This window comes from Salmo trutta, chromosome 29 (genome assembly GCF_901001165.1).
Source record: "Salmo trutta chromosome 29, fSalTru1.1, whole genome shotgun sequence".
NCBI lineage: Eukaryota > Metazoa > Chordata > Actinopteri > Salmoniformes > Salmonidae > Salmo > Salmo trutta.
In genome coordinates, this window is record NC_042985.1 from 7,541,124 (window position 1) to 7,566,183 (window position 25,060).

Here is a 25,060-nt window from a genome sequence, read left to right on the forward strand (position 1 = left end):
CCCCCCCACACCTTTCTCCATGTGACCTCAACAACTACCCCCCCACACCTTTCTCCATGTGACCTCAACAACTACCCCCCCCACACCTTTCTCCATGTGACCTCAACAACTACCCCCCCACACCTTTCTCCATGTGACTTCAACAACTACCCCCCCACACCTTTCTCCATGTGACCTCAACAACTACCCCCCCACACCTTTCTCCATGTGACCTCAACAACTACCACACCACACCTTTCTCCATGTGACCTCAACAACTACCCCCCCACACCTTTCTCCATGTGACCCTCAACAACTACCCCCCCACACCTGTCTCCATGTGTTCTCAAACAACTACCCCATACCCCCCACACCTTTCTCCATGTGATCTCAACAACCGTACCCCCACCACATCTTTTCTCCATGTGACCTCAACAACGACCCCCCCACACCTTTCTCCATGTGACCTCAACTACCCCCCCCCCCACACATTTCTCCATGTGACCTCAACAACTACCCCCCCACACCTTTCTCCATGTGACCTCAACAACTACCCCCCCACACCTTTCTCCATGTGACCTCAACAACTACACCCCCACACCTTTCCCCATGTGACCTCAACAACTACCCCCCCCCCACATCTTTCTCCATGTGACCTCAACAACTACCCCCCACACACATTTCTCCATGTGACCTCAAACAACTACCCCCCACACCTTTCTCCATTGTGGACCTCACAACTACCCCCACACCTTTTCTCATGTGCCTCAACAATACCCCCCCACACCTTTCTCCATGTGACCTCAACAACTACCCCCCCCACACCTTTCTCCATGTGACCTCAACAACTACCCCCCCCACACCTTTCTCCATGTGACCTCAACAACTACCCCCCACACCTTTCTCCATGTGACCTCAACAACTACCCCCCCATACCTTTCTCCATGTGACCTCAACTACCCCCCCCCATACCTTTCTCCATGTGACCTCAACAACTACCCCCCCCACACCTTTCTCCATGTGACCTCAACAACTACCCCCCCCACACCTTTCTCCATGTGACCCTCAACAACTACCCCCCCACACCTTTCTCCATGTGACCTCAACAACTACCCCCCCACACCTTTCTCCGTGTGACCTCAACTACCCCCCCCCACACCTTTCTCCATGTGACCTCAACAACTACCCCCCCACACCTTTCTCCATGTGACCTCACACGCCACCGTACCACAACTACCCCCCCCACACCTTTCTCCATGTGACCTCAACTACCCCCCCCACACATTTCTCCATGTGACCTCAACAACTACCCCCCACACCTTTCTCCATGTGACCTCAACAACTACCCCCCCACACCTTTCTCCATGTGACCTCAACAACTACCCCCCACACCTTTCTCCATGTGACCTCAACAACTACCCCCCACACCTTTCTCCATGTGATCTCAATAACTACCCCCCCACACCTTTCTCCATGTGACCTCAACAACTACCCCCCACACCTTTCTCCATGTGACCTCAACAACTACCCCCCACCACCTTTCTCCATGTGACCTCAACAACTACCCCCCCACACCTTTCTCCATGTGACCTCAACAACTACCCCCCCCACACCTTTCTTCCATGTGATCTCACAACTACCCCCCCCACACCTTTCTCCATGTGACCTCAACTAACCACCCCCCCACACCTTTCTCCATGTGACCTCAACAACTACCCCCCCACACACCTTTCTCCATGTGACCTCAACAAATACCCCCCCCACACCTTTCTCCATGTGACCTCAACAACCTACCCCCCCACACCTTTCTCCATGTGACCTCAACAACTACCCCCCCACACCTTTCTCCATGTGGACCTCAACAACTACCCCCCCACACCCTTTCTCCATGTGACCTCAACACTACCCCCCCCACACCTTTCTCCATGTGACCTCAACTACCCCCCCCACACCTTTCTCCATGTGACCTCAACTACCCCCCACACCTTTCTCCATGTGACCTCAACAACTACCCCCCACATCTTTCTCCATGTGACCTCAACAACTACCCCCCCACACCTTTCTCCATGTGACCTCAACAACTACCCCCCCACACCTTTCTCCATGTGACCTCAACAACTACCCTCCCACACCTTTCTCCATGTGACCTCAACAACTACCCCCCCACACCTTTCTCCATGTGACCTCAACAACTACCCCCCCCCCACACCTTTCTCCATGTGACCTCAACTACCCCCCCCCCCACACCTTTCTCCATGTGACCTCAACTACCCCCCACACCTTTCTCCATGTGACCTCAACTACCCCCCCACACCTTTCTCCATGTGACCTCAACAACTACCCCCCCACACCTTTCTCCATGTGACCTCAAAAACTACCCCCCCCACACCTTTCTCCATGTAACTCAACAAGTGCCCCCCCCCACACCTTTCTCCATGTAACCTCAATAACTGCCCCCCACACCTTTCTCCATGTGACCTCAACAACTACCCCCCCCACACCTTTCTCCATGTAACTCAACAACTACCCCCCACACCTTTCTCCATGTGACCTCAACTACCCCCCCACACCTTTCTCCATGTAACTCAACAAGTGCCCCCTCCCACACCTTTCTCCATGTAACCTCAATAACTGCCCCTCACCCGATCGGCAGGTAGTGAAGTCCTGAGTCGGGTAATGATGACCTAATTTAATTTCAGCGCTGACGTCAGGAGGTTTTCAATTACCTGTGATCACTCATCTTTCTCTCTCCTCTCTCTCTTTTTGTCTCTTTCCCTCGCCCTCACTCTCCATCTCTCTTTCTTTCTCTCCATCTCTCTCTCTCCTACAGAACAGAGCTCTGATGGGCAATATAACCAGGTTGTGTGACACAGCCATCGCTCTAGAGTCCTTCAGAGGCTCAGAGAGAGAGACCAACCCCCTGTACAAAGATTACCACGGTAACCCACACACACACACACACCTCTTGTCCTTATGCACTGGCCCTGTGTGTGTGTGTGTGTGTGTGTGTGTGTGTGTGTGTGTGTGTGTGTGTGTGTGTGTGTGTGTGTGTGTGTGTGTGTGTGTGTGTGTGTGGTGTGGAGGCTGGTTTGCTGGGCAGGCAGGCCCCTCACAGGGCAGCCCAGGCTGTCAGGGCCTGTTAGTGGGCTGCTGCTCAATCAGACGTGCTCCTCACTAGACAGGCCGGGGGGGATTCAGCTGCCATGCCGCACTCTCCCCCTCACCCCTCTCACCCCCCAGCAGAGCTCCTCTCTCCTGCCCTCCCTCCCTCCACACACATACACCCCCAGTCCCATTTACCCCTGAGGCCTGGTGTTGAGCAGAGTGGACCAACGCTGGGGAATCCATATTCTTTACCGTCACTCTCTCCATCTTTTTCTCTGTCCATTCCTCTCTCCATAGATGGTATAGTCTGCTCTGACATGGAGGATGACAGTCTGAGGTTGAAGAGGAAGGATATATATATATATATATATACTTCCTCCCTCATACACACGTTCCCTCTCTCCATCACTCCCTCTCTCTCTCTCTCTCTCTCATACACACATTCCCTCTCTCCATCACTCCCTCTCTCTCTCTCTCTCTCTCTCTCTCTCTCATTAACACGTTCCCTCTCTCCATCACTCCCTCACTCTCTCTCTCCCTCCCTCATACACATGTTCCCTCTCTCCATCTCTCTCTCTCTCTCTCTCATACACACATTCCCTCTCTCCATCACTCCCTCTCTCTCTCATTAACACGTTCCCTCTCTCCATCACTCCCTCACTCTCTCTCTCCCTCCCTCATACACACATTCTCTCTCTCTCCATCACTCCCTCACTCTCTCTCTCCCTCCCTCATACACACGTTCCCTCTCTCCATCACTCCCTCTCTCTCTCTCTCTCATACACACGTTCCCTCTCTCCATCACTCCCTCTCTCTCCCTCCCTCATACACACATTCTCTCTCTCTCCATCACTCCCTCACTCTCTCTCTCTCATACACACGTCCCCTCTCTCCATCACTCCCTCACTCTCTCTCTCCCTCCCTCATACACACATTCCCTCTCTCCATCACTCTCTCTCTCCATCTCTCTCTCTCTCTCTCTCATTAACACATTCCCTCTCTCCATCACTCTCTCCATCACTCTCTCTCTCCATCTCTCTCTCTCTCTCTCTCTCTCATACACACATTCCCTCTCATCACTCCCTCACACTCTCTCTCTCTCTCTCTCTCTCACTCTCTCTCTCTCTCTCTCTCTCTCTCTCATACACATGTTCCCTCTCTCCATCTCTCTCACTCTCTCTCTCTCTCTCTCTCTCTCTCTCTCTCTCATACACACATTCTCTCTCTCTCATCACTCCCTCACACTCTCTCTCTCATACACACGTCCCCTCTCTCCATCACTCCCTCACTCTCTCTCTCCCTCCCTCATACACACGTTCCCTCTCTCCATCACTCCCTCACTCTCTCTCTCTCATACACACGTTCCCTCTCTCCATCACTCCCTCACTCTCTCTCTCCCTCCCTCATACACACGTTCCCTCTCTCTATCACTCCCTCACTTTCTCTCTCTCATACACATGTTCCCTCTCTCCATCTCTCTCTCTCTCTCTCTCATACACACGTTCCCTCTCTCCATCACTCCCTCACTCTCTCTCTCCCTCCCTCATACACACGTTCCCTCTCTCCATCACTCCCTCACTCTCTCTCTCTCCCACACATAAAGGTCAGTTTAAGAGATGGAGGTATTTTTAGTCATGCCTCTCTCTTTCTCTCCTCCTCCTTTCCTCTGGTTCATTCCCCTCCTCCTTTCCTCTGGTTTATTCCCCTTCTCCTCTCCTCCTTTCCTCTGGTTTATTCCCCCTCTCCTCCTCCTTTCCTCTGGTTTATTCCCCCTCTCCTCCTCCTTTCCTCTGGTTTATTCCCCCTCTCCTCCTCCTTTCCTCTGGTTTATTCCCCCTCTGGTTTATTCCTCATTTCCTCTGGTTTATTCCTCCTTTCCTCTCAGTCTGGTTAGTCAGCCCTAGTTGAGACAGATGAAGAGTGATTAAATGTCTTTTAGTTTCTCCTCTAACACCATGTTTAATTTACATGCTGACACGACCCACGTCCCTAACCGGTCCCACTGACCGCTGTTGTTTTGCTTTGTGTTCACCCAGCGCACAATAATACGCTTCAATATAATACCCAGCTGAGGGTTGAATCTCTCTGTTAGGAAGATGTTGATCTGATATTTAACTATACTGGCAGTATTTCACCTATATCAAAATATACATTCTCTGTTTAAGAATTCGCAAATGTGTGTTCATTGTGTGTTTGTGTGTTCGCGTTTTGTAGCAGCAGTTCAGGGCTGCTCAAAGCATGCTGGGATGCCTGTCACAGCGAATCAGGCGATAGGAAATCACCCAAGTGCACGGAGGAGAGAACTCACCATCCCCCTCTCTTTCTCCATCTATTCCCCCCTCTCTCGCTCTCTCTCTCTTTCTCTCTCACTCTCTCTTGCTCTCATTCTCTCCTCTCCTTTTGTACCATCCCTGCCTCTGCTTTCCAGTGTTCTGAAATGTCACTTTACGGAGGGAGGGAGAATCTCTTAAGGTCTCTTCCTATGAAAAGTGAACCTATTTATTCCTCTCGCCCACCACCCCTCCCATCTACAACATATTATGTATAGCAAGCCCTACAGCGCACACACACACACACACACACACACACACACACACACACACACACACACACACACACACACACACACAGTCATTCCAGCCTGCCGGTCTTCCTTCCTGAAATAAGAACTCAATTAGTTTGTCCCCTGGAATAGAAGTCCCTGTTTATCTTGTTCTGCCTCATTACTTGAGTATAATCACAACATTTTGCCTGAGTGCTTCAAGTTCTGAATCTTGCAACTCCTGATTAGAAGGGAGGATAGAGTGAGGGAGGGAGAAAGGAGAGAGGGAAACATGGAGGGCGAAGGAACCTGTCTCCTGAGCTCCCTCCTAATAGGAGGTCTATGAGGGCCTGGCACATACCTGGTGGTTACAACTCCTTGGGTGCATGAGGGGTGCATCTCAATAGTCTATAGTGACTTCCTCTTCCCATGTCCACGCCTTCATCTGATCTGAAAATATAAGATAGGTTTAAGGAAGGTGGTGAATGCCTCCCAGGTATAACCTGTTTACAATCCACTTTGTTTCCACATCAGTCCAGAGAAAGGAAAGGAGACAATTGAGGAAGCCACTTTGACTATTGAGATGCACCCATGGATGATGTGTACTTTGTCCTTTATCCAAATTGGTTTCCCTCTGTCCTCCTCTCTCCCAGGTCTGCTAGATGTACGTCAGCTACCCTATCTGAACTGCCTGGTGTGTGATCTGCCCGACAACAAGGACCTGGCCTTCAAACTCAAGAGGAAGCAGTTCACCATTGAGGTAGGCCTCTGCCGCCACGACAACCCACTGGAGCGTGTGGTTACGTAATCTAGCAAACAAACAAGTGTCATATCCTGTTATCTTTTCACACGCTTTCTCTCATACTCTTTCACACACTGTCTTTCACACACACTGTCTTTCACACACACTGTCTTTCACACACACTCTGTCTTTCACACACACTGTCTTTCACACACACTGTCTTTCACACACACTGTCTTTCACACACTCTGTCTTTCACACACACTCTGTCTTTCACACACTCTGTCTTTCACACACACTCTGTCTTTCACACACTGTCTTTCACACACACTGTCTTTCACACACACTCTGTTTTTCACACACTGTCTTTCACACACACTCCGTCTTTCACACACTCTGTCTTTCACACACACTGTCTTTCACACACACTCTGTTTTTCACACACTGTCTTTCACACACACTCTGTCTTTCACACACACACTGTCTTTCACACACTCTGTCTTTCACACACACTGTCTTTCACACACACACTGTCTTTCACACACTCTGTCTTTCACACACACTGTCTTTCACACACACTCTGTCTTTCACACACACTGTCTTTCACACACACTCTGTCTTTCACACACTCTGTCTTTCACACACACTGTCTTTCACACACACTGTCTTTCACACACTCTGTCTTTCACACACACTGTCTTTCACACACACTCTGTCTTTCACACACTGTCTTTCACACACACTGTCTTTCACACACACTCTGTCTTTCACACACACTCTGTCTTTCACACACACTGTCTTTCACACACACTGTCTTTCACACACACACTGTCTTTCACACACACTCTGTCTTTCACACACACTGTCTTTCACACACACTGTCTTTCACACACACTCTGTCTTTCACACACACTGTCTTTCACACACACTCTGTCTTTCACACACACTGTCTTTCACACACACTCTGTCTTTCACACACTCTGTCTTTCACACACACTGTCTTTCACACACACTCTGTCTTTCACACACTCTGTCTTTCACACACACTGTCTTTCACACACACTCTGTCTTTCACACACTGTCTTTCACACACACTGTCTTTCACACACACTCTGTCTTTCACACACACTCTGTCTTTCACACACACTGTCTTTCACACACACTGTCTTTCACACACACTGTCTTTCACACACACTCTGTCTTTCACACACACTGTCTTTCACACACACTCTGTCTTTCACACACTCTGTCTTTCACACACACTGTCTTTCACACACACTCTGTCTTTCACACACACTCTGTCTTTCACACACACTCTGTCTTTGAAATATACACATTCAGGCACATACTCATACACGCAGAGAAAAAGCACCTTATCTCAACAGCCAAAGCATATTATAATTTAATGAAAGTGTTAACTTATTACAGATCTCCATTGAGAACAGAAGTAATGATTTATTTAAAACCTTTTGCATTTAATTTCTTCTGCATTCTTCCTGTCCACAGCATGGCTCACAGTAAGTGCTGATGGTTATTTTGAATTGTCTCGGGCGTTAGCCTCGCTTCACTAGTCTCTTAACTTTCTCCAGCTATCGGTTGGCAATGAGAAAGGTGAAACTATAGATTATACACCAGTGTTGTCACACCTACTGCCGAGCAACTTCAAAGGTACCAGAGAAGAAACGGCTCATGAACAGGAGAGTACTTTAGTTACTTTATCACGCCCCTATGACACCTACTTCCTGTTATTGTTGAGTACTTTAGTTACTATGTACTTTTATCAGGCCCCTATGACACCTACTTCCTGTTATTGTTGAGTACTTTAGTTACTATGGACCTTTATCACGCCCCTATGACACCTACTTCCTGTTATTGTTGAGTACTTTAGTTACTATGGACCTTTATCACGCCCCTATGACACCTACTTCCTGTTATTGTTGAGTACTTTAGTTACTATGGACCTTTATCAGGCCCCTATGACACCTACTTCCTGTTATTGTTGAGTACTTTAGTTACTATGGACCTTTATCAGGCCCCTATGACACCTACTTCCTGTTATTGTTGAGTACTTTAGTTACTTTATCACGCCCCTATGACACCTACTTCCTGTTATTGTTGAGTACTTTAGTTACTATGGACCTTTATCAGGCCCCTATGACACCTACTTCCTGTTATTGTTGAGTACTTTAGTTACTATGGACCTTTATCACGCCCCTATGACACCTACTTCCTGTTATTGTTGAGTACTTTAGTTACTATGGACCTTTATCAGGCCCCTATGACACCTACTTCCTGTTATTGTTGAGTACTTTAGTTACTATGGACCTTTATCACGCCCCTATGACACCTACTTCCTGTTATTGTTGAGTACTTTAGTTACTATGGTCCTTTATCACACCCCTATGACACCTACTTCCTGTTATTGTTGAGTACTTTAGTTACTATGTACTTTTATCAGGCCCCTATGACACCTACTTCCTGTTATTGTTGAGTACTTTAGTTACTATGGACCTTTATCAGGCCCCTATGACACCTACTTCCTGTTATTGTTGAGTGCTTTAGTTACTATGGACCTTTATTAGGCTCCTATGACACCTACTTCCTGTTATTGTTGAGTACTTTAGTTACTATAGTTTGGAATGTGTGGATAGTGCAGTGTATATGCCTGTACATCTAATGAGATAATTATACCAGGGTCTGGCAGGTGTTAAGGTAAGTCTTGGGACTCTGCCAAGCACGGCGACAGCTCTGTTTCGGCATCGGTACACACCACACCACCGTCACTAGACTGACCGTTTTCAGTCTCTATTGTAGATATTCAGTGTCCTGACTGAGCTCTCCTGACATTAGAGGTTTGACTATGCTAATTCAACCCCTCCCTGATCCTCTGGCTTCTCTAGCCAGCCCCTCTATTAAGGCCCTCTGTGTCTGTCTCCTCCCTCGCTTTACTCCCTCCTCAGACCCCCCCAATCCAAGTACTTGAGTGCAGATGCCCTCCCCTCTTGCCCTTGCCCTTATCCGTCGCACACACACACACACACACAGATTCACTCTCCCTCACTGTAATCCATCACTCAGTGGGTCTTCTCTCCAGATGAAGGGCCTCTCCTCTGTCAAACTCATCATTGTCCCTCATTACTGTATCATTATCTTATTATTAACTTATCATACTCTGGCCTTATAGTGGTTAATCAGGGAGTTATCGTCTCTGGTAGGAGGAGAGAGGGAAAGGAGGGACTTCCACTATTTATACTTACCCTTTATCACCCTCTCATCTCCCCCTCTTCCTCCTCTCTCCTCCCTTTCCTCCTCTCTTCTCCCCTCTGAAAAGCCCTCTCCAGTGTAGATTTATAAGGTCCATAAAAGTCAAGGTGGTTATTCTGAATGGCCTTTTAATTCCCCTCCTTAGTGGAGCTGTATGTCTGCTGGGCTTCTTCCCTGAGCCTCGGTGGGACTGGGTGATATTGTCCTGCTGCATATTGTCTGTGAGGGACAGGCTTTGTGTGGGCTTGTCTTGGGAATGACAGGCAGCACTCTTAATAAAAGTAAGACATGGAGAGGAAAGAGGTCAAGTCAAACTGGCTACAACACATGTTGACATAAGCGAGCACACGATATGAAATGCCAATCAAATTCCCTGGTGGTGATCTGTATTGTGTGTGTGTGTGTGTGGAGGGAATTTCCAGAGTATCTCTCATGACATCACCAGTTGCCCATCAAACCAATCAAACATTTATTTAACCTTTATTTAACTAGGCAAGTCAGTTAAGAACAAATTCTTATTTACAATGACGGCCTACCCCTGCCAAACCCATCCGACGCTGGACCAATTGTGCGCCGCCCTCTGGGACTCCCAATCACGGCCGGTTGTGATACAGCATGGATCTCACATGCCAATCAGCCGTTGTATCCCATTGTTACATAATGCTCTGCACTCTCTCCATGCTGTGATTGGCTTGTGAGTGTTAGCGCTTGGCATTCTGGGTAATGCATGGTGGGGGTACGGCGGCCATTTCTGCTGAGTCACTGCCTCACCCCAGGTGTGTGTGTGTGTTTACCTTTGCGTTCCGTCTGCGTGTCTCGGCGTGGCTGTGACCTGTTGGACAACTGTCCCAGAGGGATGTTGATTGGCATGTGAGATAGCGATGAGATTACCTCCCAGCCCTGTGTGACGTCCCACACCAAGCCACTAATCACTCCAGGACACGGCCGCCCCGGGCGGCAGCTCAGCCTCTTTCTCTACCTCTACCTGCATCTCTGGCTCTCTCTCCCTCCGTTGCTCTCCTTTAACTATTCATCTGTCTATCTCTCTAGTGGTGTCTCCTTCTCTACCTTCAACTATTCATCTGTCTATCTCTCTAGTGGTGTCTCTCCTTCTCTACCTTCAACTATTCATCTGTCTATCTCTCTAGTGGTGTCTCCTCTACCTTCAACTATTCATCTGTCTATCTCTCTAGTGGTGTCTCTCCTTCTCCACCTTCAACTATTCATCACTCTGGTGGTGTCTCTCCTTCTCCACCTTCAACTATTCATCTCTCTAATGGTGTCTCTCCTTCTCCACCTTCAACTATTCATCTCTCTAGTGGTGTCTCTCCTTCTCCACCTTCAACTATTCATCTGTCTATCTCTCTAGTGGTGTCTCTCCTTCTTCACCTTCAACTATTCATCTCTCTAGTGGTGTCTCTCCTTCTCTACCTTCAACTATTCATCTGTCTATCTCTCTAGTGGTGTCTCCTTCTCTACCTTCAACTATTCATCTGTCTATCTCTCTAGTGGTGTCTCTCCTTCTCCACCTTCAACTATTCATCTGTCTCTCTCTCTAGTGGTGTCTCTCCTTCTCTACCTTCAACTATTGATCTGTCTATCTCTCTAGTGGTGTCTCCTTCTCCACCTTCAACTATTCATCTCTCTAGTGGTGTCTCTCCTTCTCTACCTTCAACTATTCATCTGTCTCTCTCTAGTGGTGTCTCCTTCTCCACCTTCAACTATTCATCTGTCTATCTCTCTAGTGGTGTCTCTCCTCTACCTTCGACTATTCATCTGTCTAGCGCTCTAGTGGTGTCTCTCCTCTACCTTCAACTATTCATCTGTCTATCTCTCTAGTGGTGTCTCCTTCTCCACCTTCAACTATTCATCTCTCTAGTGGTGTCTCTCCTTCTCTACCTTCAACTATTCATCTGTCTATCTCTCTAGTGGTGTCTCTCCTTCTCTACCTTCAACTATTCATCTGTCTATCTCTCTAGTGGTGTCTCTCCTTCTCTACCTTCAACTATTCATCTGTCTATCTCTCTAGTGGTGTCTCTCCTTCTCTACCTTCAACTATTCATCTGTCTATCTCTCTAGTGGTGTCTCTCCTTCTCCACCTTCAACTATTCATCTGTCTCTCTCTCTAGTGGTGTCTCTCCTTCTCTACCTTCAACTATTCATCTGTCTATCTCTCTAGTGGTGTCTCTCCTTCTCTACCTTCAACTATTCATCTGTCTCTCTCTCTAGTGGTGTCTCCTTCTCCACCTTTGACTATTCATCTCTCTAGTGGTGTCTCTCCTTCTCCACCTTCAACTATTCATCTTTCTAGTGGTGTCTCTCCTTCTCTACCTTCAACTATTCATCTATCTCTCTAGTGGTGTCTCTCCTTCTCTACCTTCAACTATTCATCTGTCTCTCTCTCTAGTGGTGTCTCCTTCTCCACCTTCGACTATTCATCTGTCTATCTCTCTAGTGGTGTCTCTCCTTCTCTACCTTCGACTATTCATCTGTCTATCTCTCTAGTGGTGTCTCTCCTTCTCTACCTTCAACTATTCATCTGTCTATCTCTCTAGTGGTGTCTCTCCTTCTCTACCTTCAACTATTCATCTGTCTATCTCTCTAGTGGTGTCTCTCCTTCTCTACCTTCAACTATTCATCTGTCTATCTCTCTAGTGGTGTCTCTCCTTCTCCACCTTCAACTATTCATCTGTCTCTCTCTCTAGTGGTGTCTCTCCTTCTCTACCTTCAACTATTCATCTGTCTATCTCTCTAGTGGTGTCTCCTCTACCTTCAACTATTCATCTGTCTATCTCTCTAGTGGTGTCTCCTTCTCCACCTTCAACTATTCATCTGTCTATCTCTCTAGTGGTGTCTCCTTCTCCACCTTCGACTATTCATCTCTCTAGTGGTGTCTCTCCTTCTCCACCTTCAACTATTCATCTCTCTAATGGTGTCTCTCCTTCTCTACCTTCAACTATTCATCTGTCTATCTCTCTAGTGGTGTCTCTCCTTCTCTACCTTCAACTATTCATCTGTCTATCTCTCTAGTGGTGTCTCTCCTTCTCCACCTTCAACTATTCATCTGTCTATCTCTCTAGTGGTGTCTCTCCTTCTCCACCTTCGACTATTCATCTGTCTATCTCTCTAGTGGTGTCTCCTTCTCCACCTTCAACTATTCATCTGTCTATCTCTCTAGTGGTGCCTCCTTCTCCCACCTTCGACTATTCATCTGTCTATCTCTCTAGTGGTGTCTCTCCTTCTCCACCTTCAACTATTCATCTGTCTCTCTCTCTAGTGGTGTCTCCTTCTCCACCTTCAACTATTCATCTGTCTATCTCTCTAGTGGTGTCTCTCCTCTACCTTCAACTATTCATCTGTCTATCTCTCTAGTGGTGTCTCTCCTTCTCCACCTTCAACTATTCATCTCTCTAATGGTGTCTCTCCTTCTCCACCTTCAACTATTCATCTGTCTATCTCTCTAGTGGTGTCTCTCCTCTACCTTCAACTATTCATCTGTCTATCTCTCTAGTGGTGTCTCCTTCTCCACCTTCAACTATTCATCTGTCTATCTCTCTAGTGGTGTCTCTCCTTCTCTACCTTCAACTATTCATCTGTCTATCTCTCTAGTGGTGTCTCCTTCTCCACCTTCAACTATTCATCTGTCTATCTCTCTAGTGGTGTCTCTCCGTCTCCACCTTCAACTATTCATCTGTCTATCTCTCTAGTGGTGTCTCCTTCTCCACCTTCAACTATTCATCTGTCTATCTCTCTAGTGGTGTCTCCTTCTCTACCTTCAACTATTCATCTCTCTAGTGGTGTCTCCTTCTCTACCTTCGACTATTCATCTCTCTAGTGGTGTCTCTCCTTCTCTACCTTCAACTATTCAGCTGTTTGTCTTTCTAGTGGTGTCTCCTTCTCTACCTTCAACTATTCAGCTGTTTGTCTTTCTAGTGGTGTCTCCTTCTCTACCTTCGACTATTCAGCTGTTTGTCTTTCTAGTGGTGTCTCTCTCTCATGCTGTCCTTCTCTCTCTTTCCTTTCTATTTTTCTCTCGCTCTTAGTTTCTGACAGACAACGCTGACAGGTGATTGACAGCTCTAGATCAGACAGGATAGCAACAGCGCCACATCATAACGACCTCACAAAGCAAAGGAGCTCTGAGTAACGTTAGAAACCGCAAACTCACGTTTCAACCAGCTTGCACTTCAGGAACGCGGAAATGGGGTTATATGTTCACACAGAGAGATAGAGTACACCACCATGCCAAACAATTATCCCTTTTATACCAAGACAAAATCCTGCAGTCTTTACCATACCATTGTCTTTATATGAGTGGACCTGCTAACCTCTGTGACTGGGCCTATTAGTCCAGTACTTCCTAAACCCTATGTAGAGTTGGGATCAATTGCATTTCAATTCAGTAAGTTCAGGAAGTACATTGTATTTTAGTTTACTACCTAAATTGACTGAATTGAAAGGAATTGACCCCAACCCTGATGTCTACCCTATAGCTAAAACCTATATGAACTGAAACATAAACCCCTAGTCTGGACAGACTGACAGACACTCGTTGTCATGGTGGTTTGACAGGTTCCGTGATAAGGTTGCCGTGGCTACCATTGTAGTCCTGAAAAGTTCAGGTGTCAGTTGACGAACGGTCATTACCCACAATGCCTTAGGGCAGAATTAACCCATGTCTGAGCAGGTAGACTCACAGGGACACACACACTCACAGGGACACACACACTCACAGGGACACACACACTCACAGGGACACACACACACACACACACACACACACACACACACACACACACACACACACACACACACACACTTGTGGTGTGACACGCAGATACCTATTTACACACTGACACAGACAAAAACAAACACACCTACAAATAGTGTGCATTCTTAGTCATACTTTACTCCTACTAGACACACGCTCACACACCTGTCAGTCATTCAGTTTCTCAATGAAGGCTGCTCACCTCACCTGACGAAGCTCTGTAGAATGTGAGACTTACCCAATGAAGTCCCCTTACCCTGCTGTGACCCCCTCAGACTGATGGATAACCCCCCGGTGGGGTACTGGGGTGCCATGGCGGGGTAAGAGGTCAGGGGTCAGCTGTAGTATGAGACTAGGGGATGTGTGTGAAATTAGTCCTCTTAGAGAGGTGAGACAGGCAGATCCTCTGTGATGTCTGACACAGACTGTCTGTCTGTCAGCTAGTTGTGGAGGAGTAATCATCAGGAGTAGTCCTGGCGTCTGGGGTTTAGCAGTGGAAGAGGGTTTTTTAGTTTGGTTCTTTTCCAGATCATCTTTTGAGGACTAAAGAAGGAAGTGAGAGAGAGGGGGACGAGGAGAGGAAAGGGGGATGGGATGAGGAGAGGTGGACGGGACGAGGAGAGGGGGACAGGAGAGGGGGATATTAAGGGGGAACCAGAGGAGAAATAGAAGTTGAGAAAGAAGAGGATGAAAGGGGAAGGAGGAAGATGTGGGTTAATGTCCAGGAATGGAAGATGAGAGGACAGAAAGGGATGAGGGTGGAAGACTAGAGGACAGAAAGGGATGAGGGTGGAAGACTAGAGGACAGAAAGGGATGAGGGTGGAAGACTAGAGGACAGAAAGGGATGAGGGTGGAAGACTAGAGGACAGAAAGGGATGAGGGTGGAAGACTAGAGGACAGAATGGGATGAGGGTGGAAGACTAGAGGACAGAAAGGGATGAGGGTGGAAGACTAGAGGACAGAAAGGGATGAGGGTGGAAGACTAGAGGACAGAAAGGGATGAGGGTGGAAGACTAGAGGACAGAAAGGGGTGAGGGTGGAAGACTAGAGGACAGAAATGGATGAGGAGTAATAAGTGGAGTGGTGATGAGAGGAAGCTGAAGATGAGAGGGTGGACCCCAGAGGGGTGGGAGAGCAGGCTAATGTCTCATAGCGTGGCCTCAAAACGTCTTAAAGACAACGCCTTATTGGTCTACCCCGCACCAGAGTACCCCACCAGAGTACCCCACCAGAGTATGTGAGCGGCGTTGAGAGTTCGGAAATCCAGCTCATGGAGCGGTGCTTGCATACCACTCCGGCCCTCCACGTCCTTTCCAACCGCTCCTCACTCACAGGAAACCAAACTGACGCTCCAAATTGGCTCCATTAAAATCACAGTTTAACCAACACCCATCTGTTGTGACTACCTGGACATACCATTTGGTTTTGAGGTATTGAAACCAAACCATATGATTTGAATGAAAAGTATTTTAATAAACAAAAGGAAAAGGTGACTGTAAGAAGCTCTCATCATTTCAAATAGGCTACATGTCATATTAAACAGCATATAAACACTCTAAATAGGTCAGGGGCCAGACAGGAAGTCTACGAAGGAACGAACATGAATTATTTAGGCTATGATATTTCAATTATTTCAAGGCTTTAGCCTACAAAATAAATACATTTTGAAGCATTTGCAAGTGCGACACAATAGACTGGCAGGGATATTAAGCTCTCAACATTTAAACAACATTTTGTTGTATTAAATCATTATAGTCTATAAATTGCCCATCTAGGCTGTGACTTACTTAAAATGAAATAGAAATTAAACAAAAAATATCTTATTTTGCTCAGTGCCTTTTGAATGAATTTTTAGAGCAGGCCAGCAGCTGAGAATACCCTCTCCGTGCTTGCAGAGCCACTGGGGATGCTAAACACCCTTCGGGCCACTCTTGCCAGGCTGGAAAGGATGCGTAGTTGTTAGTTTTTGTCTGTAGGGAGGCCTAAAGGATTTTAGGTCAAACAACCCTATCAAAACGGAAAGCTCCTTGAGAGGTAATATGCCAGGCCTATTGGACCAAAATCAATGATGGCCTATTGAATAGATAATAAAACGAAAATGAACTAAACTTTTAAGAGATTTTGTGTTTATAAATACTTTGCTACAATGACACTTAGCTAGCTACCCACCTCCTTCCTTTCTGTTAGCATGTCCACGTAGTAAGTACACCATCATGCTTTTTGGATGTGTCTTTTCAGATTCCACAATGATTCTTTAGTTGTGGACCCTACATCACCACACTCTTGCTCTTGGTCCTCATCTTTGTAAGTCACCTTGTTTTAGCACCTGTGTGTTTTATCAGTTTCTTAATGAAAGTATTTAGTGAACTCCATGACAGTAACTAAAGCAAGGGGCTATAGCAGCACACACGTAGACTACAAATGCATGCTGGACCTGGGCATGCCTTGAGGAAGTGAGCACTAATGGCCGACGCTCCAGCCTTTGGGAAACTCCCTCCACGCTCCAGTCAAATTGGGCACGCTCTGCTCCTTGCTCTGCTCACATGCTCTGCCCCCCACCCCTCTACCCCCGCCCCCCTGTATAAGGCTGTGGGTACCGAGGGAGGAGTGTTAATGGACATATGTGAAGAGCGGAGCTGAGGGATGGGGAAGGAGAAGAGGGGGGGTGAGGTGGAAGCAGAGAGGAGCTGTTAAGTGATTTTGAGGTCAGGTCTAATTAAAATGAGGGCTCCTCAGAGGCTCTAAACAGAGAGAGGGAGGGAGGCTTAGTGAATGTTTGAGTTTGTTTGTATTCCATGTCTGAGTACCTATGTCTGAGTACCTATCTGTGTATTTCTATGTATGTGTGTTAGGTTATGCATGGTGGTAGTAGTAAAGCTCCCATTGAGGAGAGCTGAGCCTGATAGCCTGTACTGTAGAACTGGGTCATTCAATATTGACTCCAATAGAGTACACTCTGTATGACATTTACAGTAAAATGTAGTCCAGCCAAGACACAGGAAGTAAATAAAACACCAGCTAGGTTTCCATCCAATTAATTAAACATTTTCATGCAGATATTCTAAAAATATGCATAAAAACAATATGGGCATTTTCCCACCAGAGATGTTTCCATCAAATTGACTTCTTGCGGATAAAAGGCTGTGCATGATGATGTAGTACACATAAAATGTACTTTATCGCCTAGTGTTTAAATTTCAATGCATTTCCATCCATTTTGAACTCTACGGATAGTTTTGTCACAAAAACGGTTGTGTTAAATAGCACATGTACCCACTCTGGTATTGGCACAAGCGCTCTAGCCAGCAGATACAGTTTGGGTAGGCTAGTGTTAGGGTTGAACTGGCTATTTATATGCATAACCTTTATAATATACTGGGGAAGCTATGCTAAAGTACATAAACTACGAGTAAATCAACTGTTGAAGACAAGAAGAACTACAACCGGCAACAGGAAGTGCGTCACGACGCTGGGATCAGCCTACACGCCGACGACAGGAGGAGCAAGTTTAAACCACGCTCCTCCTCCCTCGGACAGGCCAGCATTGAGCGGGAAATATCTCACAGTATAAAAGAGAGAACAAAGGAGGTGTCGTCCTCTTCTTCTGTTTTGCCCTGCGAGGTGTCACAGAGAGACCGTATACGAACGACACATTTACCATACACGTGTTTGCATTAATTAAAGTACAGCTAAATCAGAAGTTACTATGTGCTGACTATTTTGTTCTGTTACCAGAAACAAACTGTCGCAACATTAACACTAGTCTACATGATGAGATTATTCTGGATAATAGAGAGAATATTTTTAATTGTCAAACAGCAGTCAAGCATTGATCATCATGTCACCAGAATAAGACTCTTGTTATGTATTGAAAAGGAGCATCACGATCATCGTGCTCTTTCACCAGCCTGTGAATTTCATCTGTAGTCTAATAAACTGCATGGTTTCCCCAGTCGTAATAGGAGGACCACACACCATATAATCGTGTGACTCCAAGTTTACTTCGATATGATGGTTATTGTGTCAATATTTGCGCATAAAGGCGTTTCCACCGCCATTCCTCGCATAATTAATTCCACAGACACAAAAAGATCTCACCATGTCGAACGAACAAATTCTCTGTCTGCATTTATAAAATTGTACCGAAACTTCCTGTTCCCTTCACAGCTGTCGTGATTTGTTTTTAAATACGTGATGATTTTACATAAAATCTTTGGATGAACACGTGGTTAGTGATCAAAATCGCAGTAGCCAGACTATCTAAAACTACAATACCCTAACATGAAAACACAAGGACTCGTCACATTTCCAATACATCTGCCAAAGGAACTATAGCCTGTCTTGGGAGTCACAATCGGATCGGAACGGACTCCTTGAAAAATAATCCACATAAATAATTCATACTCTTCCTCTACCTCGAAGCATACAGGCCCTGTCGTGTTTTGGGCGAGGTGTGTAGGTCAGTCCGTGGCACGCGATCGGACCCCTCAGCTGAATACTTATATGTTGTGAATATTCCCCCATCAGCTTTTATCATGCAGTAGGTTTTTATATACAGTATTCTGATATACAGTGCATTCGAAAAGTATTCAGACCCCTTCCCTTTTTCCACATTTTGTTATGTTAGAGCCTTATTATAAAATTGATTAAATAACAAAATATTTCAATATCAATCTCCACGCAATACCCAATAATGACAATACCCCATTTTAGACATTTTTGCAAATGTATTAACAATAAAAACCATATACCTTATTTACATAAGTATTCAGACCCTTTGCTATGAGACTCCAGTGCATCCTGTTTCCATTGATTATCCTTGAGATGTTTCTACTACTTACATTTACGTCATTTAGCAGACACTCTTATCCAGAGCGACTTACAAATTGGTGCATTCGCCTTATGATATCCAGTGGAACAACCACTTTACAATAGTACATCTATATCTTTTTTTTGGGGGGGGGGGGGTAGAAGGATTACTTTATCCTATCCCAGGTATTCCTTAAAGAGGTGGGGTTTCAGGTGTCTCCGGAAGGTGGTGTTTGACTCCGCTGTCCTGGCGTCGTGGGGGAGCTTGTTCCACCATTGGGGTGCCATATCAGCGAACAGTTTTGACTGGGCTGAGCGGGAACTGTGCTTCCGCAGAGGTAGGGAGGCGAGCAGGCCAGAGGTGGATGAACGCAGTGCCCTTCTTTGGGTGTAGGGACTGATCAGAGCCTGAAGGTACGGAGGTGCCGTTCCCCTCACAGCTCCGTAGGCAAGCACCATGGTCTTGTAGCAGATGCGAGCTTCAACTGGAAGCCAGTGGAGTGTGCGGAGGAGCGGGGTGACGTGAGAGAACTTGGGAAGGTTGAACACCAGACGGGCTGCGGCGTTCTGGATGAGTTGTAGGGGTTTAATGGCACAGGCAGGGAGCCCCGCCAACAGCGAGTTGCAGTAATCCAGACGGGAGATGACAAGTGCCTGGATTAGGACCTGCGCCACTTCCTGTGTGAGGCAGGGTTGTACTCTGCGAATGTTGTAGAGCATGAACCTACAGGATCAGGTCACCGCCTTGATGTAAGCGGAGAACGACAGGGTGTTGTCCAGGGTCACGCCAAGACTCTTAGCACTCTGGGAGGAGGACACAATGGAGTTGTCAACCGTAATGGCGAGATCATAGAACGGGCCGTCCTTCCCCGGGAGGAAGAGCAGCTCTGTCTTGCAGAGGTTCAGCTTGAGGTGTTGATCCGTCATCCACACTGATATGTCTGCCAGACATGCAGAGATGCGATTCGCCACCTGGTTATCAGAAGGGGGAAATGAGAAGATTAATTGTGTGTCGTCTGCGTAGCAATGATAGGAGAGACCATGTGAGGATATGACAGAGCCAAGTGACTTGGTGTATAGCGAGAATAGGAGAGGGCCTAGAACTGAGCCCTGGGGGACACCAGTGGTGAGAGCACGTGGTGCGGAGACGGATTCTCGCCACGCCACCTGGTAGGAGCGACCTGTCAGGTAGGACACAATCCAAGAGTGAGCCGCGCCGGAGATGCCCAACTCGGAGAGGGTGGAGAGGAGGATCTGATGGTTCACAGTATCAAAGGCAGCAGATAGGTCTAGAAGGATGAGGGCAGAGGAGAGAGAGTTAGCTTTAGCAGTGCGGAGAGCCTCCGTGACACAGAGAAGAGCAGTCTCAGTTGAATGACTTGTCTTGAAACCTGACTGATTTGGATCAAGAAGGTCATTCTGAGAGAGATAGCAAGAGAGCTGGCCAAGGACGGCACGCTCAAGAGTTTTGGAGAGGAAAGAAAGAAGGGATACTGGTCTGTAGTTGTTGACATCGGAGGGATCGAGTGTAGGTTTTTTGAGAAGGGGTGCAACTCTCGCTCTCTTGAAGATGGAAGGGACGTAGCCAGTGGTCAAGGATGAGCGAGGTGAGGTAAGGGAGAAGGTCTCCGGAAATGGTCTGGAGAAGAGAGGAGGGGATAGGGTCAAGCGGGCAGGTTGTTGGGCGGCCGGCCGTCACAAGTTGCAAGATTTCATCTGGAGAGAGAGGGGAGAAAGAGGTCAAAGCATAGAGTAGGGCAATGTGAGCAGGACCAGCGGTGTCGTTTGACTTAACAAACGAGGATTGGCTGTCGTCAACCTTCTTTTCAAAATGGTTGACAAAGTCATCCGCAGAGAGGGAGGGGGGATGAGGATTCAGGAGGGAGGAGAAGGTGGCAAAGAGCTTCCTAGGGTTAGAGGCAGATGCTTGGAATTTAGAGTGGTAGAAAGTGGCTTTAGCAGCAGAAACAGAGGAAGAAAATGTGGAGAGGAGTTAGTGAAAAGATGCCAGGTCCTCAGGGAGGCTAGTTTTCCTCCATTTCCGCTCGGCTGCCCGGAGCCCTGTTCTGTGAGCTCGCAATGAGTCGTCAAGCCACGGAGCAGGAGGGGAGGACCGAGCCGGCCGGGAGGATAGGGGACATAGAGAGTCAAAGGATGCAGAAAGGGAGGAGAGGAGGGTTGAGGAGGCAGAATCAGGAGATTGGTTGGAGAAGGATTGAGCAGAGGGAAGAGATGATAGGATGGAAGAGGAGAGAGTAGCAGGAGAGAGAGAGCTAAGGTTGCGACGGTGCAATACCATCTGAGTAGGGGCAGAGTGAGTAGTGTTGGAGGAGAGCGAGAGGGAAAATGATCCAAGGTAGTGGTCGGAGACTTGGAGGGGAGTTGCAGTGAGATTAGTAGAAGAACAGCATCTAGTAAAGCTGAGGTCAAGCGTATTGCCTGCCTTGTGAGTAGGGGGGGACGGTGAGAGGGTGAGGCCAAAAGAGGAGAGGAGTGGAAAGAAGGAGGCAGAGAGAAATGAGTCAAAGGTAGACGTAGGGAGGTTAAAGTCACCCAGAATTGTGAGGGTTGAGCCATCCTCAGGAAAGGAACTTATCAAGGCGTCGAGCTCATTGATGAACTCTCCAAGGGAACCTGGAGGACGATAAATGATAAGGATGTTAATTAAGCTTGAATGGGCTGGAGACTGTGACAGCATGGAATTCAAAGGAGGAGATAGACAGATGGGTCAGGGGAGAAAGAGAGAATGTCCACTTGGGAGAATTGAGGATTCCAGTCCCACCACCCCGCTGACCAGATGCTCTCGGGGTATGCGAGAACACGTGGTCAGACGAGGAGAGAGCAGTAGGAGTAGCAGTGTTTTCTGTGGTAATCCATGTTTCCGTCAGCGCCAAGAAGTCGAGGGACTGGAGGGTAGCATAGGCTGAGATGAACTCTGCCTTGTTGGCCGCAGACCTGGAACTTCACGTGGGTCATGCGCGCTGGGACCACCAGGTTAGAGTGGCAGCGGCCATGCGGTGTGAAGCGTTTGTGTGGCCTGTGCAGAGAGGAGAGAACAGGGATAGACAGACACATAGTTGACAGGCTACAGGAGAGGCTACGCTAATGCAAAGGAGATTTGAATGAAAATTAACTAAACAACTGGGGAAGCGAAAGAGCAGGGCCTCCCTCACTAACCATTCACTGAAACACTCAAATATAACTATTCCAACTTCCACTTAGAAATTATAATTGATGTAAACTACAGTGGTTCAATGTTTCCAGGAATAGGCTCAAACTTAGTTTATTCAGCTAGATAACCTGTTAGGGCTAGGGGGCAGTATTTACATGGCCGGATAAAAAACGTACCCGATTTAATCTGGTTACTACTCCTACCCAGTAACTAGAATATGCATATAATTATTGGCTTTGGATAGAAAACACCCTAAAGTTTCTAAAACTGTTTGAATGGTGTCTGTGAGTATAACAGAACTCATATGGCAGGCAAAAACCTGAGAAGATTCCTTAAAGGAAGTGCCCTCTCTGACAAGATCTTGTTCTTCTTGTCTCTGTTTATTGAAGACTGAGGATCTTTGCTGTAACGTGACACTTCCTACGGCTCCCATAGGCTCTCAGAGCCCGGGAAAAAGCTGAATGATGTCATTCCAGCCCCAGGCTGAAACACATTTGCGCTTTTGGCAAGTGGCCGATAAGAGGATAATGGGCTTAGGCGTGTGCACGAGTCGATCCAGTGCTTTATTTTCTTTCGTCTATTTACCTAAACGCAGATTCCCGGTCGGAATATTCTTAATTTTTTACGAGAAAAATGGCATAAAAATTGATTTTAAACAGCGGTTGACATGCTTCGAAGTACGGTAATGGAATATTTAGAATTTTTTTGTCACGAAATGCGCCGTGCTCGTAACCCTTATTTACCATTCGGATAGTGTCTTGAACGCACGAACAAAACGCTGCTGTTTGAACATAACTATGGATTATTTGGGACCAAACCAACATTTGTTATTGAAGTAGAAGTTCTTCGTCATTCTGACGAAGAACACCAAAGGTAATCAAACTTTTCTAATAGTAAATCGGAGTTTGGTGAAGGCTAAACTTGCTGGGTGTCTAAATAGCTAGCCCTGTGATGCCGGGCTATCTACTTAGAATATTGCAAAATGTGCTTTCACCAAAAAGCTATTTTAAAATCGGACATATCGAGTGCATAGAGGAGTTCTGTATCTATAATTCTTAAAATAATTGTTATGCTTTTTGTGAATGTTTATCGTGAGTAATTTAGTAAATTGTTAGTATATTCGCCGGAAGTTTGCGGGGGGTATGCTAGTTCTGAACGTCACATGCTAATGTAAAAAGCTGTTTTTTGATATAAATATGAACTTGATTGAACAAAACATGCATGTATTGTATAACATAATGTCCTAGGTGTGTCATCTGATGAAGATCATCAAAGGTTAGTGCTGCATTTAGCTGTCTTCTGGGTTTTTGTGACATTATATGCTAGCTTGAAAAATGGGTGTCTGATTATTTCTGGCTGGGTACTCTGCTGACATAATCTAATGTTTTGCTTTCGTTGTAAAGCCTTTTTGAAATCGGACAGTGTGGTTAGATTAACGAGAGTCTTGTCTTTAAAATGCTGTAAAATAGTCATATGTTTGAGAAATTGAAGTAATAGCATTTCTAAGGTATTTGAATAACGCGCCACAGGATTCCACTGGCTGTTACGTAGGTGGGACGATGTGGTGCCACCTACCCTAGAGAGGATAACTTGGTACAGTATTCTTCCGTGAAACCCATCCAGTGCACCGTATCCTATGACGCCGTAGCTAACTAGCATGCTAGCATCCAATAACACATGGTTAGCACCAATACTTGGTTACAACAAACTACCAGTGGATCATTCGTGTCCGTGTCTGGTTCCTTTCTTAACACAGAAGTAATTAAACGTTGGCTAGCTAAACCAAAGTCAGTCCTGCTAGCTACACAAGTGGACTACACAACTCGAAAGCTTACGTTGCAAAAATCTTATTGACTAAAAATGATGCAGTACTGCTAGCTGGTAGCTGGTAGAGTTGGCTAGCTAGCGGTGGCTGCGTTTACCTTTATCTTTGATACAAAGACAATTATGTAGCTAGCTAACGTTACACTAATCAAATCGTTCCGTTGTAATGTATTTCGTTTCTACAGTACTGCTAGTTGGTAAAGTTGACTAGCTAGCAGTGGCTGTGGTGTTGTGATGTTGACGCCGTTTGGAAAACGGCGCGAACGAACGAATACAGCTGGCTAGCTAACCTTGTTAGTTTCTCAAAGTTAGTTTCTCAAAGCTACACCTACACCTTTAGCTACACCTTTATCCTTGATGCAAAGACAACTATGTAGCTAACTAGCTAACATTACAATAGTCAGATCGTTCCGTTGTAATGTAATGAAATGAAATGTGATATTACCCGTGGAGCGAAGAACAGCACGACTACTCACTCCAGCATACCTGTGGTAAATTCAATTGATTGGACATGACTTGGAAAGAGCCACACCTATCTATATAAGGTCTCACCGTTGACAGTGCATGCCGGAGCAAAAACCAAGCCATGAGTTGGAAGGAATTGTCCGTAGAGCTCCGAGACAGGATTGTTTCTCGGCACAGATCTGGGAAAGGGTAACAAAACATCCCTGCAGCATTGAAGGTCCCAAGAACACAGTGTCCTCCATCATTCTTAAACAGAAGAAGTTTGGAACCTTCCAGAAGGACAACCATCTCTGCAGCACTCCACGAATCAGGCCTTGATGGTAGAATGGCCAGGTGGAAGCCACTCCTCAGTAAAAGGCAGAACAGCCCACTTGGAGTTTGCCAAA

The 25,060-nt window shown here is 46.6% G+C and overlaps 1 protein-coding gene across 1 annotated transcript in view; it reads left to right on the forward strand.

Moving 5' to 3' along the window:
- The window catches only part of elp4 (elongator acetyltransferase complex subunit 4), a 160,021-nt gene that overhangs the window by 50,427 nt on the left and 84,534 nt on the right, over window positions 1-25,060 (forward strand). Inside the window, exons 8-9 of the mRNA XM_029720703.1 lie at window positions 2,810-2,918; window positions 6,280-6,386. Coding sequence (XP_029576563.1) covers window positions 2,810-2,918; window positions 6,280-6,386 — 216 coding nt within the window. The remainder of the gene's footprint in view (window positions 1-2,809; window positions 2,919-6,279; window positions 6,387-25,060) is intronic.